The sequence below is a fragment of the Semicossyphus pulcher genome, unplaced genomic scaffold (genome assembly GCF_022749685.1).
Source record: "Semicossyphus pulcher isolate SPU_LCO1_2020_fin unplaced genomic scaffold, fSemPul1.0.p SCAF_5, whole genome shotgun sequence".
NCBI classification, from domain to species: domain Eukaryota; kingdom Metazoa; phylum Chordata; class Actinopteri; order Labriformes; family Labridae; genus Semicossyphus; species Semicossyphus pulcher.
The window spans coordinates 16995126-17014847 of record NW_027211726.1 but is presented as its reverse complement, the minus strand read 5'-3'; the positions used below and the strand labels follow the sequence as shown (position 1 = coordinate 17014847).

Genomic DNA, 19722 nt, shown 5'->3' with positions numbered 1-19722 from the left:
CCAAGGTTTTTTCCACTGCTGATAAAAGTAATACAAACAAGTGTTGAGAAGGAGCAAATAGGGATTGTCATGTGACTGATCTATGCTGTTGGGGCATTTCCCTGACCTCCGTGAAACCCAGTAATATCAAGTTCCTCATGTATTATGGCAGAATAGAAAATCACAGATGTCTTTGTGGTTCCACTTGAATGAAAGAAGACAAGGGAGGACAGATTTACCCAATCAGGTTTTTTATTTGGAACAGAGTGGCAGATTAGTGACAGGGCGGTGGCGTGGAGGATCCGCCTCCTCTCGCTCACTCAGCCAATGACAGAAACTCAGCCTTAAAAAAATGCAAATGTATAAAAACAGGAATGGGAACAGCAAACATAGAGTAGTGTCGCCTCCATCGGGCTTCACACACACGCATACCTTCACTCACACACGTACAAATCCACACTCTCTCTCACACACACACACACACGCGTCATATTTGGCTACGCAGGCTTAGATGGGTACAAACACACGTTTATATTTGACAGTCACTTTAGAAAAGACAGTACGTGTTAAGATCATTCCTGCCTGTGAGAAAGTGGCGTGTTGTCTGTCCGTCTGTCCTGGGGCAGAGAGACAGACAGACAGTGAAAAGACAGTCAGTGTGTGTGAAAGCCACTGAGAGGGACAGCTGCCCCTCATTCAGCAGTGAACAGACTAAACACACGCAGACACACACACACACGCACGCACACACACACACACGTCGACAGGCTAGTCAGTGTACACAAGAGTCTGCTGTGAAATACCAAGGTGAAGCACTCACACATACACAGACATACACACACACATACAGGCGGCGGGTTTAGATGAGGTGCAGACACACATGTAGTCTCACACTGGCGAGGGGGCAGGTGACGTACACACACAGGAGTGGAAGAGGTGTGTTACCTGTCTGTGGAAGAGCGTGAGAACTGCTGGAGTAGGTAAACACACACTCGACCACAGTACATTCCTACTTTAACTCACCCCTCTTCTTCTTTCAAACACACACAAAAACACACAATCATCCACACACACACACACCCAGACTAGTATAGTATTGACTCCCATGCATTTTTGTTCTACAGTACTGAGTATAATAGAAGCTACTAGCCCAGTCGCACTGGTGTGGTTATTGTTACAATCTCTTAGATAGAAGCACAGCCCTCCTGCCTCCACACACTGACCATATTCACACAGCCGCCATTTTCCTCTGATGTCACACTCAGGGTTGGAAGCTGTTATAATGTCACATAAATTTCGGATATCTTGCTAATTATTTCATCTTGATTGATCAGCAACTAAAGACACATAAACTCTGAAAATCTGGAGGAAAATTGACCAATAACATATTTGACAAACCATTAGTCATGTTCAAACAACAGCTAACTCCATATTCTACTAGATAATATTAGCATGAGCTAGAAAGTGGCTGAAAGCTACTTTTTATGTACTATGTAACACCAATAGTACCAAAAGGAAAGGGGCAAATTGCTAGCTAATGTACTGAAAGCTAGGAATTTACAATGCTAGCATTCAACCACTTCATAGTTAACATTACTTTAGCATTATGTTAGCTAGGAAGTAAATCCCTAGCTAATGTAATGTAAGCTAGGAATTTACAATGCTAGCATTCAACCACTTCCTAGCTAACATTACTTTAGCATTATTTTAGCTTGGAAGTACCTTCCTAGCTAATGTAATGTTAGCAAGGAATTTACTTCCTAGCTAACATAATGCTAAAGTAATGTTAGCAAGTAAGTGGTTGAATGCTAGCATTAGCTGTTGTGTAATGGTAGTTAATAGGTTATCAAATATGTTGTTTTACGCTGAAATATGGCTCAAAGTCACTCCTGATTCTCCCCATCGAATGTCTTTTCAGTCGCTCATTAATCGAGAAGCAGTGAAATAACAATTTTTAGATACCCTACATTTATCCAACATACAACCAGGAATAGAGCAGCACAACACAGCATTTGTTCTGCCCACTCTGAGCGAGACGTCAGAGGAAATGGCAGCAGTATGAATATGTTGAATTTCTCTTCCCAAACCGAATCCTAACCCCTCCCCCCTTTGTTGTCCCCTCCCCAAAAAAGGTGCAGCAGGTTTAAGTTGAACCCAGTGACGCTAATTCAAATTCTCTCTTAACTTTAATGAAAAAAGTTGTGATTTTGACCAAATTAGCGCACGTAGGAGCAACTTTCTGCTCAGATTCACACTCTCTTGTTTTTCATTAAACCCCCTCTCGCTTCCCAGAGACCCCTCCCATCCCCAAACAGAGAGCCAATGGTGGACGAAAAAAGAAAGTGAGGCATGCAAAGGTGTGACGGGGGGGGGGGGCGATGACGTTATGACAGGACACGAAGTTGTGCTTTTACACAAACAGACCAAACTCTAAACCAACCTGCAACTGATCCATAACTAATCAATAACATATTGAAACCAACTGATCTCACTCGTATCACAAGTGATGACTATCACAATGACGATGATGAAGATGAGTTTGATATGTGTTTGAATGATATGATTTACAGTATATTTCAGTCTGTGTGGTGTTTTTAAATGCACAGCAAGTTATATGTCTGCACTCTGTGTGTTTGTTGATGTGTGTGTGCGTGCATGTGTGTGTGTGCGCATGTGGCGGACGAGAGCACAGCTCATTTAAAGTGATGAAGGATGTGATGAATAAAAACTCTTCATGATCATGCAGATGGTTAGTGATGCCAGAAAGGATACGCTGATATTTACATATAAACTTTTTTTAAACTGCTAAATACATATCCTCCTGTTTAAGTATTATTATCATTATTATTATAATGGTATTATTATTATTATAATCACCATCCAGCCCAAAACATTGATATATTATTGGTTATTATTACTATCCGTAACTAGTCTTTGTACAGCTTAGAGGAGCAGACGGGCCGCCGGCTCGGTGTGAGCGCGTGCGAGCCTCTTTGCGACCAGCCGGTGTTTCCACAGCGGCTCCTCGACGTTGTGAAACACGCCGAGGTTGATCAGCGTTTTCTGGTTGGCCGAGCACAGAGAGAGAGGTCAGAGCCACCTTCAAGCAGACAGCCTGTGTGTGTGTGTGTGTGTGCGTGTGTCTGTAAGCATGTGTTTATGTGGCTGTATGGATGTGCGTATGCGTCTGAGCACCAGAGCGATGGGAGGCACAAAAGAGACCTTTCCTCTCACCTTTTGACCCTTTTGGCTCTGTGCGGCCAACCAGACGCTCTGTGTGTTTTTTGGGGGGATGAGGGGCAGAGTCAAGCCCACCCCTCTCTCTTTTTTCCTTTGTGTCTCGCCCCGCTCGCTCTGCCCCTCTCCTCTCCTCTCTTTGCCTTTTATTTGCTCCATAAAAACAGAGGAGGAACACTTTTTTTGTGCTGGAAAACACACGTTAAGAGCTTGTGTTTTGTTTTGTTTGTTCATTTTTTTCTTACAAAATAATCATATCATTACATACAGAACAAGAGAATCTGTAGAATATTAATAACAACATTTACTTTAAAAACATCTTGTGTGTATGTGTTATTTTTTCAGAATATATTTGGATTTTTTTTTCTTTTTTTTTTGTCCTCTTTTTCGTTTTCATTGAAAAGAAAGTCCAGAGTCCGCAGAGAGAAAGGCGCTCTCAAGTGTTTTGGAGACGAGAGGAGAGAGGGATGAGGAGAGGCGAGCAGAGGTGGGGGGAGGCGACGAAGAAGAGGAAGAGGAGGAAGGAGGAGGAGGAGGAGGAGGAAGGGGGCTTAGAGTATCTTTCTCTCTTCTCTCTCTCGCTCTGTATCTCTCCCTCGGTGTGCGGTGCGTCTCTCTGTAATACGAGTGTTATGCGTAAAACTCCTCCTGCTTGTCTGGTTTCTGGTAGGTGACGGTGGCCTGTTTGGGTTCCTCCAGCGTGTAGCTGCCCTCGTCCTTCTTCTTCATCCGGTACACCAGCAACATCACCAGGAAGGCAGCGAACAGGGCGCCGACCACTCCTCCGACGATCACCGCTGAGGAGAAACAGTAAGAGACAGGGAACCTTAAAAACAGACCCTACAAACACAGACACATAAACAAACACTGAAATGCCATTAAAGCCACTGTTACATCCTGCTGCAGACTACATCACAACAAACACTGAGCAAAGCTACCACAGCATCACTATCAGCTCGCTGCTAAGTGAAGACTGATGAGCCTGAATGTGCTAACATACGTTATGTGTTGCCAGCAGCTTCGTGCTAAATTGCAGCCCTGCAGTGCTACGCCGTCGTTTCACCCGATGTGACCGGTTGAGTCGCTCTGCTACAGCTGTATTTTCCACCATCTCATGCACACATCGCTAATGAACTCTAGCTGTGTGCGATGGATTAGTGTGTGGTTATCAAATGGGAAAAAACTTTCCCTCCTTAAACTAATTGGTATCGACGCCAAAACAGAGAACAAACAGTTTGTTTTCCAAAATGCTCGAGGAACACTTTGTTTCCATTCACTGTGTGGGAGGTGTTTACTTCATTACTGCCAATATCAGAGAGCATAGGCTGGGGTATTCAAAACAACTTCTCACTACTCAAAAGTATTCACCGCTCTTCACTTTTCACACCATTTCTTTTTTATTAAAACTTATTTTAAAAAACCTGAAATGAGATCTTTTTGTGACATGAACAAAAAGAGGAGTAATCGGAACTTTTACCCTGATTTCACTGTGAAAGACACTTGTGTGATTTTGCGGATGAGAAATGTTAATTTCAGTCTTTCAAGTGCACCATTTGCAGTTTCTCATAAAAAAGACATGATGAACTACTTTTCCTTGAATCCATAATATCAGATCTTCATTACCATCACTGACTAAAAAAACCATCACTGACTAAAAAAAGCTATTTTTAGCTGTAAAAGCAGACTGGGTCCAGGGACGGCAATCAGTCAGTCAAACGCATTTGTCCAGACTTAAATGTCTCGACAGCTATCGGGTGACAAGAAATTAATAAATAAATAAGAATTGAATCACTTAACATTCTGGTTAATGAATTAATACCTGAAAAACTAACAACAATCAGCTTCAGCTGTACTTTGAGCAAAGAGCTTATTAGCAAATATTAGCATGCTAAACTATACTTTCAAACGTGTTAAAAATGACACCTGCTAAACAAAGGCATGTTAGCATTGTCCCATTGAGAATGCTGACATGCTTCGCATGCTAATATTAGCATTTAGCTCAAAGCACAGCCATGCTTATGTTCATCCTTACACAGCCATTAGCATGGCAGTGGATCAAATATTGATGCACCAGCCACAGTTCTGTTTAACATTGTGGAGATTTGGAAGATGAAAGGCAGAGTTGTAATGATCTTTTCTCTACTAAAATATTTGGTGAGGTCGAGACTAAGCCTGATCAAAATTAAAACATGTATAGTTTTACTTATGGAAACTTAAAATAGTGACAATCAAATATTATATATAGTGACACACTTTGAGTCTTCTGAATCAGTGTGAAAAGTCAAAGATGGTAAACACCTGCTAATCACTGTGTCTCATGTCGAAAACATGTGACCCCCACAGATAAAAGTGACTACACATGTACAGCACTATATATGCATATATGTGCCTGACATGTACACAGTCTAGTCTAAGATCTGTTGCCTCCTGCTCTTTACCGGTGACCAGGAAATCAGCGAAAACCACCGCCAGCAGTCCACCAATCAGAACAGCTGAAGGAGAGACAGAGAGCCAGTCAGATCGGACAAGTTGGCTGCTCCTGCACTTTCTTCAACAGCTCTTTGGGATGAGGAGAGGACGGGGGAGGAGGAGGAGGGGGGCTTGAAAAGAAATTGGATTTACCCAGAGGGAAAATGATGTGAAAAAGAGGGGAGCAAGGAGGGGTCGGATAACCCAAAGAAGAGGATTGCTTGTTCTCAACGGGTCAAACTGGGCTAAGTAGCACATTCACTTATCGTGATGAATCTGCACGACGTGATTGGACGTAAGGCCAGTTTATCTTAGCAGCTCCCAGAGAGCAGGGAAAGAATACAGGAGGCAACGGGAGGGGGGAAGTAATCTGTTGATCTAAGATTTGACAGATTGACAGACAGACTGGATGGAACATGAAAATAATGAACAAAACAAATGAACTTTACTGACGGATTTTCCTACCTATCAAGACCTCTTTTCTCTCCAGGATGTTCTTCTGTGGCAGCTGAGCGGCGGAGCTTCCTCCGTCCACCGTGTTCCCGATCAGATCAGGATCCACCGGCAGTATACCTCGACCCAGATCATTACGCCGATCATCACGGATCTCGAAATCTCCACTCGGGCCTGCAGCACCCACCTCGTTGATTCCCTCCTGAGAGAGAAAAAGAGAAGTGAAACTAATGAGGAGAGGAAATTTACATTCGATGTAATCACATTTGTTCCGTGGGGCTGCTGCGCTGAAACGGATCCAAACCAACACAAACTGAGAACTTTTCCATGGCACACGTTCATCCTCCGAACAATGAGCCTCTGTACGTTCCGACTGGTGGAAAGACGATTATTGTCCAACATGCATACACACTTCATAAAATCTGGCAGCTTAATTACAATGTGGAAAACCAAGCAAATCTAAATGCATCATACTTTAATGCAGGACTGCTCCAAATAAACAGAAGCACGGCAATCAGCGAAATGAGTCTGCTCTGTAAATAATTAAGCTGTCAGTGGTAACGAGGCAGACAGAAGGTTGGGTATCAAACCTCAATAGTTTATTGGTACCGAAAAAACTGACTCTATAAGACGATGCTCTATAATTTTGTTATCATAAACAACTTCATTATCCCTGTTGCCAAACGCAGATATACCTTATTCTTCTACGCCACAGAGCTCCTTTTTCATCCAACATCTCATAAAAATGCACAAATGAGGCGCTTAAATACACTGGGTAACATTTTCTGTTATCTCCCTGATCAAGGCATGATTCCAAAGGGAGTATTTGGTTGATTGATGTCATTTCCTGTTTTATTTTGTAATTTACTACCCTTATGTCTCACTTCCTGCCTTTGTGTGTTTTCCTGTCTTTGAGATCTTGTTAGTCTCATCTGTGTCTGATGACCTCATGTGTATTTAGTCTCTGCCTTACTTCCCTTCCATTCATTGTACGTCAATCTTTGTCAACCCTCATGAAACCAGAGGGGTACACTACGAAGCAAGTTCAACACACCCAGGCTTTATTTGGGTAAGCTTGCTCAACAAAGCCTCAAGCACCAGTTAGAGATCACAACGGTGGTTTTTAGGGATGCACCGATACCGATACCAGTATCGTATCGGAACTGAAGTACTCGTACTTGTACTTGTAAAACAATGACGAGTACCGAACCTGAATACCACTTTACGGCTTGACATTAGCGTCCTGTTAGTTAAGCAGGGGGGCGGAGAAGCAAAGTTGAGTGTTAAAATGTCAGCAACAGTTGCAGTTGCATCATTATGTCTATTTACCTTGTTACAGTCAGAAAGTGAGGAACATCTGATGAAAATTAAACATGTTTTTAAAGTCATTATGAGAACTGTAATGATATTATTTAGTAGTCATATCGGTAGTATAGTATATAGTAGTATATAGTAGTATAGTATATACTCGGTATCGGTACCCAAATGTAAGTACTTGTACTTGTACTTGGCCTGTATCCCTTGTGGTTATGAACTTTCTCTGTTCATTGGCTGTCAGCTTAAGTCAGACGTTTAAATGAGAAGCGATGATGAAAATAGGAAAAGTTATTATAATAATTATTATATTCATCACTCACTGAATGCATGTTCTTTATTTACATGCGTAACGTTACATTCCAGAAGTTTCCTTACACACAGAACATCAGCTGAGGATCTATATTACCCGCGGAGAACGTCGTCAGTACATTGTTAATATACAGCCTATTTTAAGCCGAAACTCTGAACATAACCTGGTCCCGACCAGGTCAGCTTTGCAGAGTAAGTTACCATGGTGATTTAGCCAGGTTAAAAGAGAGCCAGCTTCGTGACATTGAAAACGCCGAGTTACGGCTCAACAGACCCAGCTAAACCTCTAATCTCACTTCGTAGTACACCCCTCTGTTGTTAAACCTTTCTACCTTTGTTACCTGCCGTGGCTCCCTGTGTTTGTTGCCTTGTGTTTTCACCTGTTTTTTTGGCTTTTTGTTGGATTTACCTGGACTGAGTTACAAGTAAGTCTTTGTTGCCTTTTCTTAGTCTGCGTCTAGGTCCTCCCCCCTTTTTATTATTACTCAAAATGTGAACGATCTTGGGCACTGTAGTTTATACTCAGTAGTGTACTGAATGTGTATTAATCTGCCGAGAAAAATAGTCCCCAACTAATACACTATTCTTTTTCTGTTTCAGCAATGTTTGCTAAAAACTCAAGTGCCCAGCTGTTATGATAGAAAGTATTTAGTAGCAAAAGTATTAAGTTGTTTTTCTTTTTTTGGTCTGTTTGTGGATTTGTTAAGAATATAAAAAACCACAAAACTCCCACCTTATGATGTTTGTCTAATTCTGTTTCTTTTGTTCCATGTATATTGTTTAAAATATTATCTGTCACTTTGTCTCTGAGAGTATGACGAGAAGAATGACACCACTCTCATGTCTGTGCGTTAAGTATGGAGCTAGTGACTGGAGGCTATTAGCGTAGCCTAGCATAAAGACTGGAAACAAAGGGAAACAGCTAGCCTGGATCTGTTCAAAAAACACTAACCAGCACCTCAAATGCTCACTTTTTAACCTACTGTATGTTTTTTTTTATATTTTATACACAAAAACAACAATTTGTACTTTTTTACTTACAGTTATGTGCTATATACATGTTTTTTCCTGGCAAACAACAGAGAGAAATAGTTCTATTGAGTTAATACATAAATCTCACCTGTGGAGTTGTGGGCTCCTGTGGGCGGGCCGTTCTCTCTGTTGGCGCCGCCTGAGTGGCTGTCGTCATGGGAACCCTGGGCCTGAAGGGGACCCTGGTCTTGATGACGGCGGTGGTGGCGGGTGCAGCTGTCGTGGGCTCAGGTGTGGTCTCTGCTGTGGTGGGCGTGTCTTCCTCTGTGGTGGTGTCCATGTTGAAGCCCGGGAAGAACGACGTCGGTTCAGGTGACAGGTAAACGTCCTCGTCTTCTTCTGTGGTGCTGAGGTCATCCGAACCAGCAGAGGGCGCTGCGCTCTCCGCAGAGCTGATGGCCGGGTTGGTGGTCACTACGGGAACGGCAGCAGGGGATCGTGGGGCGGCGGTGGTCTTGGTGGCCGCTCTGATTCGCTCCAGCTCTCTCTCTCTTTCCAGCTCCCTCTCTCTCTGCCTCTCTCTCTCTTTCTCTCGCTCTCTCTCACGCTCCCTCTCTCGCTCCCTCTCTCTCTCCCTCTCCCGCTCTCGCTCAATCTCTCGGACCCGCTCCCTCTCTCTTTCCCGCTCTCTCTCTCTCTCCAGCTGTCTCTCCCTCTCTCTCTCCTTCTCCAGCTCCCTCTGCCTCTCTTCCTCTTTCTCTCGCTCCCTCTCTACCTCCCTCTCTCTATCCTTCTCCACCTCTCTCTCTCTTTCCCAGAAGACGCCGCTCTCTCCGTCGGCCTCGGTGGGCAGAGGGGTGGCGGTGGGCTCTTCGGGGTCGGGGCTCGGCTCGGCCGCGGGTGAGGCGGAGGGGGCGGGGCCATTGGCCTGTGTGGTGGAGAGGAGGAGGGGCTCTTCAGTGGTGAAGGACACGCCTGCTGACGTCGGCCTGATGCTGATATCAGGAACTGTAGAGGAGAGAATAGTGAATACAAAAATACTTAGAGGAGTCAAACTAAATACAACATGTCTTACTCAGTCACACATCGCGCTCATCAGTCAACCCACTCGCCCACACACTCACACTCACACTGTAAATCAGAAGACTGTGTTTGAAATCAATCCCTCAGACACTCATTCACTGCTCCCTCTACAATACACACTCAATAATTGACTCTCTGTTGGGCAGTAAATTGGAATTTCAGACTCTTATAATTCACTGTCCTTTTGCATCACGACTAACTGTTGCTGCAAAACTTCTGCAATGCATTGTGGGAGTGTGAACAGACATTTAGTGTACGTGGACAACACACACTTCCTTTTATATGGGGTTCTTTGGGGACACAACAATTTGCATTGATTTTAAAGTGTCCTTATAGTAAATAGCGTAGGAATAGGAAGTGGCTTCTTTTCCCACGACTGACCTATGTGTAGAATCAGAGTACTGGCCCTTTAAGAGGACAATCGTTTTAAAAGTCAATACACCCAATCACGCAGCTCGCTGTTTGTTTTGTCAAACGACCTTAGCCTCTAAAGTAGTGATTTTATTGACGACTCGCAGCAGCAATCAGAGCCGCAATCAAATCCCTATTTTCTGCTCGTTTAGCTTCCTGACAACAGAAATGGGAAAACATGTAAATGAGAACAACAAGAGTTCATTTGTATTAAAACACGGCGAGCAGGAGAGGTGTCCGGGCTGCGCATCCAACTACTGAGTCCTGACCAGACATTCACTGCGATTCGGAGGCTGTTTGTATGACGTAAAAAAGCCGAATTGGATGCACGTAAACAGCTTTTTTTCACCAAATTACCTGGCTCACTGCTGCCTGAGAAGAGAGGAGAAGAAAGGAGCAGAGATGACTGTGCTTACTGATTCATCTTCTACTTAAATCTCATAATAGCATTATTATAGCACCTCTCATTTTGTTACAGCGGTGACGCTGCCTGGGTTGAAAGGGAAACAAATTGAATTTACAGGCACAAAGACATGAAGGCTGACAGAGGAGCTGGAGAGGATATCGAAATGCGCGCTCGAACAATGCAGCTTCAGTTAAACTTATCAGACGCCTCAAAAAATGCCACATTCAGAAGCAAAATGCACATCCGTGTGATGAAAATGAGCTCTCCCTTTGGAGTCAGACGGCTGTGTATCACCGTATGAGATAAAGCAATTTGCCGGGCCGCTGTTTCATCCACAGGGGGTGCCTGTGCTGCACTCTCCTGCTCTGAATTGTAATTTATTTTGAGTGTTGCTCTCCACTAGCGCAGCGCCTGAACCGAGGGCAGCCCCCAATGAGTCATGCTTAATAAGGAGAGCCACGTTCAGAGCTGCAACTGCCAGATCAGAAAATCAGGCTGAATTACACCAATGTGATTTACGTTAAGTAGGTAATTCCTCCTCACGCAGACAACCGGCACGCCTGGAAGCAGACAGGAGCGGGCACATAGGTGCGCAGGACTGCTGGTGTGCGTGTGGTGGCCTAATCTGTGTGGACTGTAATCTGATTAAAGCAAACAAGATCTGGGTGAACAGAGCCCGGGTCGCTGCTTGTTTGCAAGGTTGTGTCTGTGTTTAAAGGTGTTTCCAATAAATCTGAATCAGAACCTGGCCAACGAGCCAAACACACACACAGATGTATTGTTTGATTGTGTGTGTGTGCGCCCTTTGTGTGTGTAATTTAGTGAGCAGGGCGGCCACAACTGGAGGACATAAAGAGGGGGTGGGGTCTTCAGGGTCAGCAGATTGAAACCCAGCAGCTGTCGGGTTTGAAAGAACCAGGGCGTGAGTGTGTGACCTCACACACACACACACACACACACTTACAGCCAGAGCCGGAGCCCGAGTAGAGGTCCTCGTCGTCGTAGAAGTCGTCTCTCGTCGAGCCTTCGTCGTCGATAGACGGTGACCAAGTCTGTCCCTGAGAGACACACAGAGAGGCGACAGATTAGAGACGGACTGAGCTGTTTGTCATTTCATTTAGAAGAGAAACCACTTTGGCAGATTACACGCACACACAGACACTCACACGGCCGTCTGAAAGGAGGCTGCGCTATGTGTGGACGGGGTAACATCTGTCTGTCTGTGACTCTGTGGAGGAGCATAGTTAATGAGTCGATCTAAAGCTGGGATTTTGGCAGAGAAACATCAAAGCTTTTAAGGAGAGAGGGGGTTTCATTCAGGCTCTGCGAACGTGTCCGTTACAAGTGATGCTCAGCCTGTAAAGTAGCGGAGGACGGAGAGGCAGCTCCCGTTTGAAGTGTGCAATTAATTCTATCATCAATTAAACTGGGATTTTTTTGGTATTTAACCATTTTTTTTATTATAAAAACCAAGAAAAGAGTGAAAAATAGTTATTTCACATTCCCAAAGCCAAAGGTGGCATCGTCAAAGGTCTTCAAAAAACCAAAATATTCATTCTCCAATAAAACAGACCCAGCACTCAGCACTGAATAGTTATTATCTAAAAGATCACTGACAGCTCTGCAGGGTTAGGGTTAGGGTTGACATGCTCACAATGACAACGCAGACTTTGGATTAGTGAAATTATTGGACGTATAAAGTTTCCTTTCGGTGGTTACACTCAAGTATGGGGGATTGAGCCCTCGCGAGAGCAACCTGAAGAACCTTTATCAAAACGCCGGTAAAGGCCAATGAGACTGGCGCGGGTGAGGGAAGTCCCGCCTTCCCTTGGGACAACAAAAGACCCCGCCCAGTCTCTGCTCCTCCATCTTTTTGCACTTCACCTAGCAAAACCTGATTCCCCTAGGACCCTTGATTGCATTTTACCTGCGTTTCTGGAGGTGAGCTAGCTCCCTGTCCAAGGTTCTCTACATAGCGTGTGATGAGAAGATGTTAATGCTACATCTCAGTTCATCTACTACCTCAGGAAACACATTCCTTACAAGTTTATAGTCTCACTTGTTATTTCCAAGTCGTGCTCGATACAGCATGTTGGCTTTTTTATAAACTATGGTCCCATTTAGAAAAAAAATGGGTATGCTATAGGGCGTGGCTGCATGTGATCAAGGGGTAACAATCAGATCCACTCGTTCCTGATTTGGTTCCCGCTGGCTCCAAAAATCAAGATGGCGCCGGCCAAAAATACAAACCGGAGGCTTCAAATTAGTAGTCTGAAAGCCACGATGGCTGTGTCCTTTTATACAGTCTTTGAATTAAATTCATGCCGTACACATGTAAACATTTCAGGCTTTGACTGGGATTAAATCCTGCTGTACATTCAGGTTTTACAGCTGTCCTCTGTGATGACTGTAACTGTCTCTGTTGGATCCATTCACAGCATCCTCCCTGCTCACCTTAATCTGGCTGTTTGATAAACGCCCGTGAGGGGGAAGCGTTAGCCTGCCCGATGACCCCTGTCAGGGTCAGGTAAGGGAGATTAGTCACAGATCGTTCGGGGGTTGAACCTCTGTAGTGAGCGACCTCAGCCTGGGGTCACTTTGAGGCTGATCCCTCTCTCCCTCTCTCTTCATTCATCCCTCCCTGCCTCTTTTGACCTCAGTCCCACATCCCTGAGATGTTTAAACACACACTTAAGCACTCACACATCACTCAGGGTCACTAATACTGCCTATCATGCGCTTCACTTAAGAGACACCGCCCGTACTGCAGAGCTAAGATACATTTCACAGTACAACACCAGTCCACTGCTTCCTAAACATAATCCCGCTTATGAAATTAATATTTACTTATGAAATTAATAATATAACACAAAATAATGATTTGGAAATTCAGTTTTCCATTTAAAAACAGTCCGTTACACTCACAGTGAGAGCTGCGTCCATGGCAACGGTTAACTCTGTAGCCTTCTTAAAATGAGCTGACAGCTGTTATGTTAAAATGAATTTTTCCACTGATGGTGAAGTAAGAATCAAGTGAAGCGCCTGATTGAGGTTTTCTGTCTCGTCACTGTCAGAGTCTGTTGACATTTTATTTTCTATTCACCGTCTTTTAACGCTGCCTGTGTTCCATTTAATGTTTACTTCATGTGCCGTCTTCAGTTTTGTACCTCTCTGTGTCATCAACACTGTTTGACTTTCAGCTGATGATTACAGTTAGTCCTCAGGATTGTGTGACAAGAGCCACACCCCTAGCAACGGCCTGTTCTTCATAGCGACGGTCTGCTATCTACCTCGTAATGTCTTAATCAAGTATTTCACAAAACCGTTTAATATAAAACTCGAACCTGCCTTTTGAGTACTTATTTTTATTAGTTTAAAGCATAAAAAGTTGTTTTGGCCACTAGGGGGCAGCAGAACACGCTACAATCACAACACCATAATTAAATCACTTATATCATAAAATGGTTCGTAAAGATTTGAATATTTACACAACCTTTAGAAGCAGAGTAACATAAGCTTTCATTTGAAGTTGTGGTTAAAGCCACCTAAATCATGTACGACGGATGTTTAGTCTCTTTCAGCTCTGTTTTTGGTCGCCAAGAGCCTTAAGGACGACCTCCTTTTAAGTAGTCAGCTGTTAATATAAAACTATATATTAGAGCAGCTTCGTTTAATTATTGTCTTTAAATTGAACCCTTATTTAACCAAGATGTCATTCTCATTGGAGACCAAAACAGTCAACCACTACACAAACAACAAACACCAAAAACAGAGGGTTAAAATCGTGGAGCTCAAAAAACAAAGACGTAACACAAAGGAATATAAAGTGTTCAGTTACACAGTTTCTCTATCAGAGCGTTGAACTCTCTCAGGGAGACAGAATCATTAAGCTGCGGTTTATTCTGAAGGTTATTTCATGACCAGGGCGCAAAGCAGGAGAGAAATCTACTCCACCATATTCTGAGCAAACCCCGGCTCCTGTAAAGCAGCCATGTAGGGGAGCGAAAATCACAACAGCTGCTGGTGAGTGATAGGAGATTACACAGACAGTATGAAATAAATATATAGCAATGCTGCTGTCTCCTTAGGCTTAATGAAAGAGAGGAAATAAGACACAACAATTTAAGTGGGACAATGACATTGACATCAACTTTAAAGCACTACGCAGAACGAAGCAGCTTTAATGTAAATTATATCCCCATAGTTTAAAACACTCGGCAAAAGTACACAGGCTTTACTGAGGTAGAAGTACTAATACATGTGTGGAAAGTATTGATAAAACATCAAGTAAAAGTACAGGTTTGGAAAGTATCAAAGTCAAAAGTAGCCCTCAAAGGATGTTTCTGCGCTAAGCTAACAAAAACTCACTTTAGTTTGTTTACTTAAATCATCCATCCATTATCTATACTGCTTATCCTGTTCAGGGTCGTGGGGGAGATGGAGCCTATCCCAGCTGTTATTGGGCGGGAGGCGGGGTTCACCCTGGAAAAAACCCCCACTAACACTCGGCTTTTTTGCTTCATGGGAAAGGCTAAAATCAGCATTCAGACCCGGGTCAAATGACTCTGCAGTAGACCCGGGTAATTATCGCCTTGGCTCCGATCGGCATTGATGGGAACACAAAACCGTTCCACCAGACTATAAAGACCTAACCACCGTAACATCTTCACTGTTTACTAACCCTGCTGCGAACACGTTTGTGATGTCAGACGGTGACGCAGCAGAAAAGAGCCCTAAAGGAGTATACTTTACTGGCAGTGGGAACAGAGACAATCAGCATCTATAAGCGGGTCCTTCAGACCCACGTCAACACACTAAATTTAGGTGGGAGAGGGGGATTAGTCACCACTGAACCTAACACAAGCATGTCTTTGGACTGTGGGAGGAAGCTAGGAGTACCTAGGAAGAACATGCTCAACACAGAAAGGCCCACTTTGTCCAAACCGGGATTCGAACCATGAACCTTCTTAATAACAGCACTCTAATGTTCTCGTCATTGATGGAAAATGTGGCTATACTCAATCTGCTCTGATGTCGTCCTCAACGTTGGCTGGTTCACTTTCATGTGGCTGCAAATTCGACTTCACGGTCAAGTTTCCTTCTCTCGTCTCATCCGTCTTGATACATGATAGGCCTGTCGTGCTTGTTACAAGCTGATGGATACGCCAAGGACTCATCTTTTCTGTGCGTTATTGTCCCATCCATTTTAGTTGGTGTTGATGTGAGGAAGGCGGGGCACAATGATGCAAAATTCAAATATGTTATGATTCTCTTTAAATGCATTAAAGCTGCAGTAACAAGCCTGTGTTGAAAATGCTAGAAGATGTTCTTAGTAGGTAAAAGTGTTTATTTGGAAAACCCAGCCTGACCCTCGGTTTCCTCTCTCTCTAGGTTCTCATTGTGCACTCTAAAAAAAGAGCCTGTCATCTCCCTTAATACCAACGCACTTGAAGGATGAGACTCCTTCAACTCAGTCGCCTCCTAAAATATGAATGGCAGCGTCATCAGAGATCTCGTAACCAAGCCCTGAATGATCGTTGGGTTTGGCCTGTTTCAGTACATTTTCTCATGATATTTCAGTACTGTATATTTTAACTGTTATTTTTGTTATAGGAGCTGAATTTGTCTTCCACCCCTGCCTTTTTAACCCACATTAATCTCAGTGCACATTAGTGTTTGGATGCCAAGAACAAAGGGCTCGGTTTGGCTGCAGGTGTTGGAAAACAGTCGGTCCACGGCTGAAAATGAGACCAAAACAAACTTATCTCCACAGCAATCTTAAGCCCATCCTGAGGCCCTGTGGAGCTGTGTCTTTGCTAGCCTGTGTGATGCTAATTGCACACACACACACACACACACAAACACACACATGCACATACAGAGGCAGAGAAGCTCCTCCCCGGCTCCAGACAGAGGAAACCCGATGCCTTTAAAAGCCAATAAAAGCATAATGGAATCTGGAAACCCGAGCATCTCAGTCCATCACATCTCAAACGCTCGATGTACCTCCTGAAAATCAAATTCACTTGAAGTCGTTTGGAGCCTTAACACAGAGCAAAGTGGACGTTGTGTGTGTGTGTGTGTGTGTGTGTGTGTGTGTGTGTGTGTGAGAGAGAGAGAGAGAGCTTCACGGTTTGAGTGTCAATGTGTGTGTGAAAGCAGGAGAGAGGTGCCGAAAAGTATTGAAAAGACGTTTTGGTGCAAAGCATGGTGGGAATGTGTGTGTTCCGGTGTGTGTGCGGTATTCCAAGGATCAGTTTTACAATGAAGGCCGTTGCTACGGGCAACCTTAGCCTTTCACAGAAATTCCCGTCTCCCAGTGAGAAGCTACCAGACACACACACACACGCGCACACACAAACACGTATAAAGGCTCTGACTACATAAGCTAAGGTGTTACATAACATCAAATAAACAACCCTAAAAACCAACATCAAAACAGCCTGACTCCCCCCTCCTCCATCAGCCCCTCCCTCCCGCCGTCTTTTAAAAAAACCCTCAGTGCCAGTGTATCCCCGTCCTCGCCCCATTTTCCTTTCATCTCAAACTCCATTTCTTATCTTCCGGCGAGCCCCCTGAATCCACCCCAAAAAACACACACTTAAATAAACACACACCCAGCCCCAAGAGCCCACCCGAGGGGCCCCCTTTTTTACAAGTCCCCGATACACACACACAGGCGGCACCCTGCAGGACACACTGAAGCTGCAGAGGCCAGATTGGAGCTGGTGCGTGTTTAAATGTTTGTCCCAGCCTTAAACAGTGTTTAAATTTATGATATTATACGTGCGAGTTCACGGTATGGCGGGCAGTGGTGCGTCACTGTGTGTAATTACAGAGCGCGTGTGTGCGTCTGCATAAGTGTAATCACAGGTTTTGTTTGTGGTGCACGCAGACACAAAATGCCCCTCAGATGGATTCTGTGTGTTTTTACGTGATCGAATAGGGCCAGCTCTGCATTTCAGCAGCTATAAACAGCCGCGCTTTCTGCCTGCGCCACATAACTAACTAACCACAACGAGACGCAACGAGCTCCCCTCCACCGCACGCATCACCCGGGGCCAAAATCATCTGTATGTTGCCCTCGATTTCCCTCAACCGCTGCATTTTGTTCCCATCCGTTCTAAAGGGAAACAGTAAGACGACAGCCATGCTCCGCTGGATTTCAAACTAAATGCAATCCTGGTTTTTGGCAACGTATGAAGCGCTGCCATTGTACGAGGACATGTGGTGCCAGTTGGAGTCGTTTTAAAACAATCTGGGAGCGCGGAGTATATAATTATGTATACTTGTGTAAAAAGAGAAGGGAAACATTAAAAGTGAAGGACGGGAACACAGACGCGAACAAAGAATGTGTGTTTGTCGTGTCCTGACAAAGCAGGTGTGTCCTCTGGGGGATGTTGCAACATTCGCAGGTTGAAATCTGATCTGAAGCTGACATCAGGCTCACTGTACCTTTCATCCTAAACCTTATATGTGTGTGCGTGCGTGTGCGTCAGCACGTTTTACAGCTACACCAGCCTGGATTTTATACCCCAGCTGACAATGCTGCAGATTTTTCTCTTCGTCTGAGGCTGATTTGTTCCAGATTTTAATTTAGTTAGAATGAAAATGAAAGAATCAGACTAAATAGGAAAAATGTGTGTGCGTGACAGCAAAGTGGCATAAGAATGCGTGTGTGTGAAGATTTTATCAAGAAAAAAGACCAGGGTGTGTGTTAGCTACGCTTAGAGACGGACACACTAATTCACCAAAACAGGTCTCACATACGCGCACACACAGAGATTGGCACACAGATGTGTGTCATCGCCAATATGATTTTTTTTGGTTGATTCTCTCACTGGTCCAGTTCACTTTGGAGATCCCCTTCAGGCTTGCTGGGCAGATAGAAAGCTTCATTGTGATTGACTTCAAATGCATTCCTCAGTAACCCGAGAGGCTGCGGCTGCTGCTGCACAATGCCTGGCACACACACACACACACACTCTCTTTACATTCACACACACACACATACATACATACAGAAGCATTTTCAGCTCCCGATACAGTCCTGCTCTGCTTCCGAGAAATAATCGTTAATTGTGCTTTTTGAATATGTGAGATATTATCGGAGCGAATGTTCTCGGCTGCTGCAGCATCTCGGAGCGCTCAAACTGTGAAGAATGATTTGAATCCTCCCTCAGCTTTCTGGCACCATCTGTGAGTCCCACTCCTCTAGCTGTCCATCCATTTACTGCATCCACAGTGTGAGAGGAGACAGGGAACAGAAACACAATGACAGAGACACTGAGGTCGTGTCCATTGTGTTCACACCACGCTGTATGTAGGAAGGGTATAAATTAAATCGAATCCAGGCACGACGTAGAGGCATTCTACATCCTAAAATTTGTCTCTTTCATAAACAAGTTAACTCAAATTTATCCAAATGACTAGAGTGGAGCAGAATGCCTTTATTTGTTCTGCACATTGAGCAACTAAATTGGTTGCATTGCCTAAAACAAATCACCAGCAGAGCGGTTTCAACCCTTCAAAATGAAACATTGTCTACAAGTATAACCGTGTTAGTGTATTAGTCTTGAGCAGCCGCACTTAAATGAGATTTTCACCTCCAAACAAGTCAGATTTTTCCATTTGAAAGGCAGGGGAAATAAAAAATACAATCTCCAAGTTGTAATCTTGTGGACCCGATTGATTCTCCTGTCATGTCTTGTTAAATGCAAAACATTCTGTCTCAAAATCTATTTCTTTTCTAAGATTAAACACATTTTCCTTTTTTTTTGGATGACTCATCTTAGCCTCAGAACAACACACATACATTACATTTATGCAACCCAATCCAAGCTGATCATTAGCGTGCCTGATGCCTAGAATCAGAGAGTTTCATGTTGTCAGATATGTTCGCTCTGCATGTTCATGATAACTACACCCTGTCTGCATACTACCTGGATATGAAATGATTCAAAACAATGCAAAGCAATATGATAAAGTATAGTACGGTTCAATATGATACAATGATACAAAACAGTGCTACTATACAATGCAGCAACAAACAGTACGATTTTGATACGAAACGTGTACGAACGTAC

At 43.9% G+C, this 19722-nt stretch overlaps 1 protein-coding gene across 1 annotated transcript in view; it reads right to left on the bottom strand.

Moving 5' to 3' along the window:
- Positions 1–222: 222 nt before the first annotated feature.
- sdc3 (syndecan 3) overlaps positions 223–19722 on the bottom strand; it is a 41450-nt gene continuing 21950 nt past the window's right edge. The window contains exons 2-5 of the mRNA XM_069680997.1: positions 11601–11694; positions 8885–9744; positions 6151–6340; positions 223–4013 (exon numbers count right to left, since the gene is read on the bottom strand). Coding sequence (XP_069537098.1) covers positions 3847–4013; positions 6151–6340; positions 8885–9744; positions 11601–11694 — 1311 coding nt within the window. The 3' untranslated portion in view covers positions 223–3846. The remainder of the gene's footprint in view (positions 4014–6150; positions 6341–8884; positions 9745–11600; positions 11695–19722) is intronic.